We start from the raw sequence: 13251 nt of genomic DNA, 5'->3' as shown, positions 1-13251 counted from the left end.
GAATGGGTAACACACTTCTGCAGAGATGGAACAGTAACACAGCCCCACTTAAGAGATGTTGTGGGTACACAGCCCCATTTTGGAAGCAGTAGTATGGGTAAAAAGCCCAACTTCTGGAGAGATGGTATAGTTACACAACCCCACTTTCGGAGAAGTGGAATGGGCACACAGCCCAATTTCTGGTTAGATAGCATAAATATAGAGCCCCATTTCTGGAATCATGGTATGGATACACAACCTCTCTTCTGGAGAAGTTGAAAAGGGTACAGAGCCTATTTTCTGGAGAGGTGTTATGGGTACACAGCCCTATTTCTGGAGAGGCGATATGGATACACAGACTTCCAAAAGGTGGTATGGGTGCAAGGTCTCATGTGTAGCACTGGTGGTATATACACATTTAGGCCTCTAGTAAAGCTGAACAAGCAAAGCATCTATACAATTATAATGGTCCTTGGAAAGACAAATTTAAATGTAAATTGTCTATGCCACAGCCCTACCTTTAAAATGTTCTGGGTTTCATTCCACTTATTGGTCCATTCTTTAGTCAACTCTTCAACCTGAAAGATAGTGGATACGTTTTAGTAATAGAACATTTCATCGCAGAAGTCACGAGACCACTCCATTCCAGCAAGCAGCCTGGACACCTATGGAGCAAGCCAAGCACCTTTTTCACATGCGACAAGTCCAGGACTAGAAAGCACCCAGCAACAAATACCAGTAATATCACTATGTTTGCTGAGTAAATTTGCAGCACATCATGAATACAGGAAGCGCAATTTTGCTTACGCGTTTCTTACAGTCACTCAATACTTTTTCATATCAGCTTTGACTAAGACTAGTGCTAGCCAAACATGTCAGATGAAGAGATGAGAGGAAGCTCTGATAACTTCCAACATCCAATCATATGCAAGCAAAAGTACTGTTTTTATTATTTTCCTTGCATGTAATTGGGTATTTTTGGCAAAGTGGATGTTCAGCATATTCACTAAGCTCTAGGGAAAATTCTCTTGCACAGTGCAATTTCCCTTGCAAAGTGAACAGCCTATTTGCCTTTAGTAAATAAACTCCCTAAATCTAAAGTGTTTCAAGCAGAATGTTACTCAAACTATTTATACACTACCAACCACCCATCAAGTGTTTTTGTGTGGGTCTTGTTTAATAATCTTATTAAATCAATCTATGTATTTAACATTCCAGCATCAGGACCTGCTGCAGCTTCATCCTACATGAACACTGCAATTTCTCTACACTCTACAGGGAAAAATTAAAGGCATGTGATTTGCAAACAGGAAGTTTTTTCCAATATGCTGCATTTTAAAACTAGAGAAACAGCCTTTCTGGCTTGCTTTATTTAGAGGCAGCCTAAATTAGAATAAAAGGGAGATTCCGTGTAGGCACCAGATGATCATTTTGCATGGGGAACAATAGAAAAAGCAAAAAGAGACATCTACAGTATATGCACCCATAGATTCAGTGTAGAACGGTATCTTCCATTAATCTGCAAATGTATGAACACTCTAACACCGTTAAAGTCTATGGGACATGAACATGAAAAATCAAAAGTGCTCATTTTAAAGGCTTACATGCAAGTTATTGTCATAAAAAGTGTTTGGGGACCCGGGTCCTGTCCCAGGGGACATGTATCAATGCAAATTTTTTTTAAAAAAAAACTGATTTTTTTTCGGGAGCAGTGATTTTTTTTTAATACTTAAAGTGAAACAATAAAAAAAGAAATATTCCTTTAAATATCGTGCCTGGGGGGTGTCTATAGTATGCCTGTAAAGTGGTGCATTTTTCCCGTGTTTAGAACAGTACCACAGCAAAATTACATTTCTAAAGGAAAAATTGTCATTTAAAACTGATCGCAGCTGTAATGAATTGTCAATATAGATAAAACTCATTGAAAAAAAGGGCATGGGATATCTCCCCCCCCCCCCCAGTCCATTACCAGGCCCTTTGGGTCTGGTATGAATATTAAGGGGAACCCCGAACCAAAAATGTAAAAAAAAAAAAAAAAAAATGCGTCCCTTCAGGTCTGGAATGGAAATTTAGGGGAACCCTGCGCCAAATTTTTTTTTTAAAAATGGCGTAGGGGTCCCCCCAAAATTCATACCAGACCCTTATCTGAGCACGCAACCTGACAGGATGCAGGAAGAGGGGGGGACGAGAGAGCGCTCCCCCTCTTGAACCGTACCAGGCCACATGCCCTCAACATGGGGAGGGTGCTTTGGAGTCTGACCCCAAAGCACCTTGTCCCCAAGGGCCTCATCCCCACAACCCTTGCCCGGTGGTTGTGAGGGTATGGGGGCGGGGGGGCGGAATTTGGAAGCCCCCTTTAACAAGTGACTTAAACATATGATCCCACCCCCCTCTGACACCACGGGGAAGCCCCCGTGGCATCAGAGGGGGCGGGGTCACCCATTTACGTCACCGGATGGCCTCGCCCTCAGCTATATAAGAACTGTCATCTGGGGGTCCCCTTGTTAAAGGGGGCTTCCAGATATCAATAAGCACCCCGCCCGCAAACCCCCACAACCACCGGGCAAGGGTTGTGGGGATGAGGGCCTTGTCCCCATTAACATGGGAACAAGGTGCTTTGGGGTCAGACCTGGTACGGTTCAGGAGGGAGGGGGCGCTCTCTTGTCCCCCCCCTCTTTTCCTGTGGCCTGCCAGGTTGTGTGCTCGGATAAGGGTCTGGTATGTATTTTGGGGGGGGACCCCTACGCAATTTTTTTTAAATTTTGGTGCAGGAGGGTTCCCCTTAAAATCCTCAGGTTTGGCATGGATTTTAGAGGGGGGGACCCCTACACCATTTATTAAAAAAATTTTGGCTCAGGGTTCCCCTTAAAATCCATATCAGACCTGAAGGGCCTGGTATGGATTTTAGGGGGACCCCCATGCAATTTTTTTTCTTAATTTTGGTTCGGGGTTTCCCTTAATATTCATACCAGATCCAAAGGGCCTGGTAATGGACTGGGGGGATCCCAGGCCCTTTTTTTCAATGAGTTGTTGCAGAGACCCAACAATTCATTACAGCCACGACCAGTTTTAAATAACAATTTTTTCCTTTAGAAATGTCATTTTACTGTGGTATTGTTCTAAACACGGGAAAAATGTGCCACTTTACAGGCATACTATAGACACCCCCAAGGCACAATATTTAAATTTAATTTTTATTGTTTCACTTTAAGCATTAAAAATAAATCACTGCTCCCGAAAAAACATCCGTTTAAAAAAAAAAAATGTTGCATTGATACGTGTCCCCTGGGGCAGGACCCAGGTCCCCAAACAGTTTTATGACAATAACTTGCATATAAGCCTTTAAAATGAGCACTTTTGATTTTTCATGTTCATGTCCCATAGACTTTAACGGTGTTCGTGTGTTCTGCCAAATTTTTTGCCTGTTCGGTATGTTCTGGTGCGAACCGAACCGGGGGGTGTTCGGCTCATCCCTAATGAGTACCTTAATACATTGAAACTGATTACATTTCCATGAACTGAAGACATAATTGAAGACATAATTGAGGCAAGGTCAATTACAGCTGGTTGCAGTTCCTCCTTTATTTCACATACTATTTGTTTCTGTAATCAGGATTAATACACATTTCAGACATATGCTTGTAAGAAAAAACACTTAGTTAAAAAGTAAAAAAAAAAAAAAAAAAAAAAAAAAAAAAGATAGTGGTAAGTCTACTAGAGTGGTTATTGAAAATTCCAATATTTCTATTCCAAAGGCTCCAAAAAGAAAGTCTGCTACAAAATAGGGGATAGATTTATAGCATTTTTATTATTTTTTTTCTACTAGTAATGGAGGCGATCTGCAATTTTTTTTATCAGGACTGCGACATTATGGAGGACACATCGGACACTTCTGACATATTTTTGGGACCGTTGACATTTATACAGCGATCAGTGCTATAAATATGCACTGATTACTGTAAAAATGTCACTGGCAGGGAAGTGGTTAAAACTAGGGGGCGATCAAGGGTTAAGTGTGTTCCCTGCTACGTGTTTTTTAACTGAAGGGGGAGGGGACTGACGAGAGGAAGTGACGGATCCTGGTTCCTAGCCAATAGGAACACACAATCTCTCACTCCTCTCTGAACAGAACAGGGATTTGTGTGTTTACACACACACACACACTTTCCTGTTCCGCCTCTCGTGCTCACGATCGCTCATGACCGGCGGTCACTGCAACCATCGGCCACGAGCATCGGCACCCCTGCAGTGCAGCGGGTGCACGCGCCCCTACCATCACGATCCCACGAGTCGACATTTAGCTACAACGGTTTGCGGGATCGTGCCGACCAGCCAGAGTAAAATTACAGCGGCTGGTCAGCAAGCGGTTAATTTACATCATCCCTTCTTTTTCTGAATATGGATGATGGAACTGTAATATCTTAGAACATTTTTCCTAATCGATATACTGTACAGCTATCACGTGACCCAGCTCTTTCCCAGCCCGTTTGCAGGGAAACATAAGCAGGAGGAGCTACTAGTCCTCTGCTGCTGGTCACAAGCTTAAAATAAAAATTTAAAAAAAGCCTTTTGAATACAGAGTAAAAATGAATAATACCAATAAACTTGTTTGAATTGGCATACAAATATATATTTGAAATTAAATCTTTATTAATTTTTGGCAATAACATAGTGTGGGCAGATTTCTGCCAGTCATAGGCTGTGTCACGCCTCTCCAGCATGTGTCTTAGAATAAGAGGGAGGTGAAGCCTCTGTCAATCTACATATAATATCCCACCCCGATTGTGTTTAGCCGGTTATTGGGCATGGAGGAGGGAGGGAGTGGGCTGTCATTTACCACTGTGTATACATACATGTATGACTCTATAATCATATGGACTGCTCAGATGTGATAGAGAGGAAATGCTCAGCATAGAAACTCACTGAGCATGTGCAGAGTTACCACCACAGCTGCAAAATCCCTAGCTGAATTTGGAACATGAACAGAAGGTGGTGAGAGTACAGCAGGATCAACCAGGTTTTTTGCAGAATACAGAAAACCAATCATATAGCGACTGAGTGAGTATGAACAGCATTTAATACACCATTTATTGATAGTTTTTATGATGTGGGTTTCCTGAAACTTTAAATTCCCATCACGAAAATTCTTAGTTCAAAATTAATGCTTTGTTTCCTGCAAGCGATGTGCTCGACCTTTGAAGATCCTGCAGGCAGATTTTCACCTCTACCACTTGCTTCTAAGTAATAATCTCCGAATTCTGTGTTCTACACCCAAGTTCAAAAGCTGTTCTGTATAAATTATGAAGCGATCTCTCCACAGTGAAAATAGAGGAAGATGCTTTTAAAACTACTTACACGGGCTTCATTCTGTTGCAGTTTTTCTTCCATACTTAAAGCCGTTGGCGAATCCAAGAGTGCAATCTAGAATAAAATTGAGACACATTATCATTTTACAGTAGTTCACACACAAAAACATTGGTCAAAAAAAGAATAAAAATCTCTTTTTAATGGCCACTGCTCAATGGTAAAATGTTTTTTTTTTTTTCCTGTGCCGTCATTCATCGTACCTGTTAGGGCACTCCATACAGTAAGGTAAAACCCCATGCCTAAAAAAAATGGTGTGCTTCCTCCAAAAGTAATAATAGGCCCTTCAGATCTGGTATGGATTTTAAAAAAGATCCTCAGCAAAAACAAAAATGTCACGATGTCACCACTTAAAAAAACATATCAGACCTTTTTCCGAGCATGCAGCCTGGCAAGCCAGGAAGGAGCCATACCAGGTCACATGCCTTCAACATGGGGTGGATACTTTGGTACTTTGGGTATGTCCATATATGATCAATTATGTCACCCCACCCCCTTATATCATCATTGACCAATAATGGACATGTTTACCCCTCAGTGGTCATTTTTTGCTGGAAAGCAACAGGGCCAATCGGCGCCCCCCTCCTTTTTTGGCCTGCCAGGCTGCTTGTTCAGATAAGGGTCTGCTATGGATTTCAGGAGAGACCCTACGCATATTTATTTTTTTTGGGTGAGGTCTCCCATAAAATCCAGGAGCAAACCTGAAGGGCCTGGTATGGATTGTAGGGGGCCCCCCATTCCATATTTTTCTTTCTGCCCTTTGTTTACATTCTGTCAGCCAGGAAAACTAAAGAGTGCAAAATTTGTTGCAACTCTGCATATCAGCTTCCAGGTTTGTTGTCAGAGCGCAAAGTGCAGGTTCACTTTTTTTTTTTTTATGTTCCCAATGTCTCCCCAGTGAACAGTGCTAAATGGATACTTTTTTTTTTTCTAAATACCTTTTTTTTATATCTTCGGCTGCCACTTCCTGTCATTAGGCATTCCCATTGACTCCTGGGATACAGTATCAATGTCATCCACCCCAGAAGTCTTCAGGAAGCCCAATAATGAAATCCTGCGGTATTTAAATACTGGAAATTACAACATGGCAACCTGCAATCTACTGCGCAGGCGCAAGATCAGAAGGTGCAGCTGCATCCAATTCTGGAAATGCAAATGAGCCGGGTTCAGATGCCCACAACTGAGATGGACCCTGCCTGCTTCTGAGATCATGTAAGAGATTAATAATTTTTAAATAACTAGAATGAATGCATTTAGGATAGTATGCAAATATTATTGTGCATACACTGACAATCAGGGGAGAGCTTTATATATATATATATATATATATATATATATATATATATATATATATATATATATATATATATATATATGATAAGGGGGACTGGACCTCTGCTTTACTTGAACAAGCTGAAGTTAGAAGCTGATTGACTACCATGCACAACTGTACCCGATTTTGCACTCTCCGGTTTTAGTAAATCAACCCCAATATGTATCAACATTTGCAGTAATAAGAAAAAGGGCTCAGATTGCATTGAGGTGGACCATAAGGAACCTACCCCTTCACCTCCACTAATATACTGTAAAATATAGCACTGCCTTTATTCAGTTTGAGGGTAGGTGGGGCAAAGGGGTAATTTCTACCTTGGTATTTTAAGAACAGCAAGCATTAAGCTTGAATTCCACTTTAGAGCCTGCTTAACTGAATATTTTTTTTTCTAGGTTTCTGTAGCAAGAAACAGCTTTTTTTTTTTTTTTTTTTTTTTTTTTTTAACACCCTATGACACTATCACCAGGCTTGTAAAAGTTGAAAGGTCAGCTGCTGGAAGCTCAGTTCCTATTGATGTAGGCAAGCCACCCAGAACTACATCACCCGATAGCCCTTCCCTACACTCTGATGTCTATTTATAGAAAAAAAGCATTCAGCCAATCCACATATGGCCACTAGATGCAGCAGACGCTCATAGGAAATCCTCATAGTAAGCAAAATACATCTAGAAGTAGATGTACTTTGCTTACTATGGTGATTTCCTATGAGTGTCAGCTGCATCTAGGTGGCCAAATGTGGTATTTTTTTCAGAAAATTTGAAAAAGCATTATGGCCACTAGATGCAGATTTTTTAAATTTTTTTTTATAATGACCCCATATTGTGTGCGTAGGTTAACAACAATGTTTGGGTTTCAGATCTGTAAAGGCACTTGTGCTGTTAGTGCAAACAGAAAGTTTGGGGCACACTGGATTTCTGGAACATCAACAAGCATTGTTCTGCACTTGCAGCATTTTTAAAGGTTCAAAATAAGGGGAAATGTGCATTACTGCAGATATATACTGAATATGTATTTTTTATTCTGCCCAGACACATACTTTAATGCCAAGTTGTTGTTTTAAGATGATGCAGAGAAGCCCACTGTGCGCCTCAAGAGCTCACCTTCCAGAGCACTGTTTAATCACTTCCAATAGAAGTCGGTACTTTGACGTTGAATATCGTTATTATGGCAGCAGATAGCTGCCATAACCCCATTATTTTTTAAAATGGCGGTTGGTCCCCTTTCAGATAAAAGTGGTCATTGCGGCAGATTGGCCACAAGATCACTTTTTGTAGGCAGCGGGAGAGGTGACCACCCCCCTCCCGCCGCGTTTTGATGGTCTCCGCCGCTAAAATGTAAATATGAGATGTGAGATCTGAGGTCTTTTTGACCCCAGATCTCACATTAAAAAAGGGTCCTGTCATGCTCTTTTTCTATTACAAGGGATGTTTACATTCCTTGCAATAGGAATAAAAGTGATCCAAAAAGTTTTTTTTTAATTAAGTACAAGTAAAGTGACAGTGTAAAAATAAAAAGTTAAATAAATAAGAAAAAAAAAATTTAGTTTCCCATCCCGCCGTGCTTGCGCGCAGAAGCGAACGCATATGTAAGTCACGCCCGCATATGTAAGCGGTGTTCAAACCACACGTGAGGCATCGTCCCGATCGTTGGAGCGAGAGCACTAATTCTAGCAAAAGCCCTACTCCAACTCAAAACTGGTAACTAGGGATGGGCCGAACACCTCCCGGTTTGGTTCGCACAAGAACATACCGAACAGGCAAAAAATTCGGCAGAACACGCGAACACCGTTAAAGTCTATGGGACACGAACATGAATAATCAAAAGTGCTCATTTTAAAGGCTTATATGCAAATTATTGTCATAAAAAGTGTTTGGGGACCCGGGTCCTGCCCAAGGGGACATGTATCAATGCAAAAAAATTTTTTAAAAACGGCCGTTTTTTCGGGAGCAGTGATTTTAATAATGCTTAAAGTGAAACAATAAAAGTGAAATATTCCTTTAAATTTCGTACCTGGGGGGTGTCTATAGTATGCCTGTAAATTGGCGTATTTTTCCCATGTTTAGAACAGTCCCTGCACACAATGACATTTCTAAAAGGAAAAAAGTCATTTAAAAGTACTCGCGGCTATAATGCATTGTCGGTCCCAGCCATACAGATAAAAGTCATTGAAAAAAACAGCATGGGTTCCCCCCAGTCCTTTACCAGGCCCTTTGGGTCGGGTATGAATATTAAGGGGAACCCCGAACCAAAATTGAAAAAAAAAAAAAAAAAAAAAATGTTGGTCCCCCCAAATTCCAAACCAGGCTCTTCAGGTCTGGTATGAATATTAAGGGAACCGTTCGCCCATCCTTACTGGTAACCTGTAGAAATTTTTAAACATCGCCTATGGAGAATTTTAAGTGCCATTCCACCAGCGGGCGCAATTTTGAAGCGTGACATGTAGGGTATCAATTTACTCAGCGAAACATTATCTTTCACAGTATATAAAAAAATAAATTGGGCTAACCTTACTGTTTTCTTATTTTTTAATTCCAAAAAAAGGGTATTTTTTTTAAAAAATTGCGTTTGTAAGACCGATGCGCAAATAAGGTGTGACATAGTATTGCAACGACCGCCATTTTATTCTCTAGGTTGTCTGGAAAAAAGAATATAATGTTTGGGGGTTCTAAGTAATTTTCTAGCAAAAACAAACTGCTTTTAACTTGTAAACACCAAGTGTAAAAAATAGGCCGGTCCTTACATGGTTAAAATAAACTAGGATCTCGTGGTAGTCGGAGGAACGGAGCCTCACCTAGATCGCCTTGATGAAGATGAAAACATGTGGAGCATTTTTTTTCTGGGTGAGAAAATACCAAACGGAAATGACACGGACTGCCTATTTGACTGTATCCTGTGACATATCTCTCCTTTCCCCTCCAGTCACCCCCCCTTTTTTCTTATTTATTCCATCCCCCCCTCTCCTTTTTTTTCCCCTTTTTTCTCTCCTCTTTGTTCTCATATGTTTTTTTGCTGTAACATATTTATTTTTTTCTTCACGCTGCAATATTTGCTGGAACAGGAGATCTGCCACTGTAGATGCAATTTCTCCTTGATGGTTGTCTTGGGGAGGGAGGGGCAGGGGGAATATTGATCCTTCTTGTTCTGATTCTGGAAAAAAATTTTATTTTTATTTTTTCTGGAGGACTTTTCTAGAGATACTAGTGGTTTTAAGGAAAAGGGAGGTTTTTTTTTGGTCTATATTGCTGCTGTCCTATGCCAAAAAGATGCAGTGTCCGCAGATGGATCTTGAGGCTGCATTCTACTGCAAAAAACTTTTTTGCTGGGAGAAAAAAAAAGTTTTTTTCTTTCCTATTTTTAGGGAAACAGTTTTTTTTTTACTTATTTCTATTTTTCCTCCTCTGTTTTTTGTAAGGAGAACTGTTTTTTTCTCAAGAGCTCCAGTAAAGGAACTGGTTTTATGCGACAGTTTTAAGTCGCATCTCTGCTGCCTATTTTTTGACTCAGGTTATGGGAAAAAAGTATCTAGCGGGTTGGGGCTGGGTGCAGGGAGGGGGGTGGGGGGGGAAGGGGCGGTTCTTTGTTTTTTGGGGAAGTGATGTTTGTATCTGCCTGGGATGATCTGCATTCGGAGAATTTAGTCATGGATACTGTGCTCTATATTTGTGAGGGGGGAAGTTTGGAGCCCTGCTGTCTTCTCTGTGACCTCTATTTTAGAAAGGGAATGACCTCCAGTCTTTTTTTATGTCTTTCACACCATGGAGGTAAAGCTTAACATCTTGGCCTGGAATGTCAGAGGCCTAAATGCAAAATTTAAAAGATCGCTAGTTTTTGACTATATTAAAAAGTATAAACCTCATTTAATACGGTTTCAAGAAACACATCTCCAGGGCTCCAGGCTTCTTTCTCTTAAAAGGGCTCACATAGCTGGAGCTTATCATGCCAGTTACTCCTCATATGCGAGGGGGGGTATCCACCTTGGTAACTAAAGCTCTCCCCATAACCATTCAGGCTGTACGCACTGACATTAAGGGGAGGTATGTTATTCTTGTGATAAAGGTGATGAATACATTACTGACAATTGTAAATGTTTATGTTCCTCCTCCCTTTTCGGTAGTTCATTTAGATGACATGATGCAAGCTACTTATGAGGTGGCAGAGGGGAAAATATTTCTATTGAGGGATTTCAATTCTGTGGCTGTACCAACTTTGGATAGGTTGGGGGGCAAAGCTGATACTCCTTGCAGGGTGGATGTCTACCCATGGACTTAGGGATGTCTGGCGGTTTCATTATCCTGATGTGAGGGAGTATTCCTGCTATTCGGAATCGCACAAGACTCTCTCCAGAATAGACACTATCCTGTCGGAAGGGGAGGGAATCAGTATGGTCAACAAGGTTTCCTATCTACCCAGAGCAATATCAGACCACTCTCCGATGTTATTGGAACTTAATTTAGGACCAAAGCCGGGTATACGCCTCTGGAAGATGGAGGAGAGTTGGCTTCAGGAGGAGTATATACTTATTAAGTGCAAGGAGGCCATTAAACAGTTTTGAACAGAAAATGGTAATTTTGGAACTCCTCCTCTTCAGTGAGAGGCTTTTAAGGCCACACTAAGGGGAGTGTTCATAGCGGAGGTACATGGGTTTAAGAAGCAATTAGCTTCCACCATACAGAGTAAGGAAGCTGAGGTGACCTTAGCGGAGGCAGAATATATTAGAGACCCCACTAGAGAGAGGTTGTTGATTTCACGCATAAGAACCAGGGAGTACAAGACGCTCCTTACAGAACGTACCACAAAACTTAGCCTGGCTCAACGCAGGCGTCTATTTGAATTTGGCGACAAGAATGGCAGGCTTCTGGCATACTTGGCGCGACCGGAGTATGTGCCGGTACATATTAAGTCAATTCATGATAACTGCAGATTGGAAGTATGTGATTCAGCTGACATTTTGAAAACCTTTGTTCAATTTTACACTGAACTATACAAATCTTGTACTCCTCTGGGGACAGAGGATTTACTGACGTACATAAAAGACATTGATCTCCCTAGGCTGACAATGGAAGATAGTAAAACACTGGAAACTGATATTACGGTTGAGGAGGTTGAGAAGGCAATTGCCTCCTTCCCGCCAAGGAAGTCCCCTGGTCTGGACGGTCTCCCGTCGGAGTGGTACTACACTTTCAGATATGGTCTAGCCCCTCGGTTACTAAAGGTGTTTAATGCGGCGAAGTCGGACGGTAGGCTACCTCTGTCAATGCGGGAGGCCTTGGTTGTCCTGATCCCCAAAGGGGGAAAGGACCTCCGAGAATGTGACTCCTACCGGCTGATTTCGTTGATGAATGTTGACACAAAAATTCTGGCCAAAGTCCTTGCAAGTAGATTACAAACAGTCATCACGAAACTGGGTGACGCAGATCAAACAGGATTCATACAAGGTCGCTGTGCACAAATGAACATTAGAAGACTCTTTTTAAACCTTCAGGCGACTCACGACAACTCTGGGACTAGAATGGTGGCTTCTTTAGACACTAAAAAGGCCTTTGACTCCGTGGAGTGGTCCTATTTGTTTCACCTCTTGGAGTCATTTGGCTTTGGCCCTATTTTTATTTCATGGGTACGGCTCCTGTATACGGATCCCTTGATTAGGCTGAGGGTCAATGGCATTATCTCGGATCCTTTCCCAATATTCCGGGGCACTAGGCAGGGGTGTCCTCTTTCACCCCTCCTCTTTGCCCTGGCAATTGAGCCTTTGGCAGTTAAATTAAGATCTACCACGGCTTTAACTGGCCTGAGGATTGGGGAATTTGAGGAAAGAGTGTCACTGTATGCAGATGACATGCTGCTGTACTTACAAGACCCGGGACCCTCACTCTCTACAGCCTTTCAGTTGATACAGGACTTCGGGGATCACTCTGGATTCCGTATAAACTGGAAGAAATCCTCTCTATTCCCTATTGATAAAGAAGTGGTTGTTCCCTCAGATTGTCCTATCCCATTATCCACCTCTTTCAGGTACTTGGGGGTTGAGGTTCAGCTTCCCATCTCTAAGTATCTGGAGAATAACCTGTCGCCCATAGTGGGAAATTTTCGGGAGAAGGTACAGAGGTGGAGGAACCTGCCGCTCAGTTTCTTGGGCAGGATAAATCTATTTAAAATGATTTTCCTCCCCAAATTTCTTTACATTCTCTCGAATTCCCCTCTTTTTGTGCCGTTACGAATATTTAAATATATTGACTCAGTTGTTGTGGGGCTACTCTGGGGAGCCAAGGCTCCTAGAGTGTCCTTGGCAGTATTAAAACTACCAGTTACAATGGGAGGGTTGGCACTTCCAGATTTACGCTCATATTTTATGGCTTCCCAATTAGTATTCTTGCACTGGTGACTTTTCCCACAGGAAACCAATGCCACTACCTTGTTTGAGGCGGCATTGGCTACCTCTCAGGAAACCCTCCAGAATATACTGTATAGAAGGGGGATTCCGGGGAAGAAGATGGGATCAGTTCTGGCACTTCCTGGGAAGGTATTCCACCTGTGCTCCCAATGGAGAAAGGATACGTCACTGGCACTGTCCCCGAA

General features: G+C 41.8%; 1 protein-coding gene across 5 annotated transcripts in view; it reads right to left on the bottom strand.

Annotated features, from left to right (window-relative positions):
* The window catches only part of KIF16B (kinesin family member 16B), a 603866-nt gene that overhangs the window by 445591 nt on the left and 145024 nt on the right, over nucleotides 1-13251 (bottom strand). For all 5 annotated transcript variants that reach the window (XM_073628238.1, XM_073628236.1, XM_073628237.1 and 2 more), the window contains 2 exons: nucleotides 5335-5400; nucleotides 498-557 (listed from right to left, as the gene is read on the bottom strand). In XM_073628238.1, coding sequence (XP_073484339.1) covers nucleotides 498-557; nucleotides 5335-5400 — 126 coding nt within the window. The remainder of the gene's footprint in view (nucleotides 1-497; nucleotides 558-5334; nucleotides 5401-13251) is intronic.

This window comes from Aquarana catesbeiana, linkage group LG04 (genome assembly GCF_042186555.1).
Source record: "Aquarana catesbeiana isolate 2022-GZ linkage group LG04, ASM4218655v1, whole genome shotgun sequence".
Classification (NCBI taxonomy): domain Eukaryota; kingdom Metazoa; phylum Chordata; class Amphibia; order Anura; family Ranidae; genus Aquarana; species Aquarana catesbeiana.
Note: the sequence above shows the minus strand (reverse complement) of the source record. Positions and strands in the feature narration are given on the sequence as shown.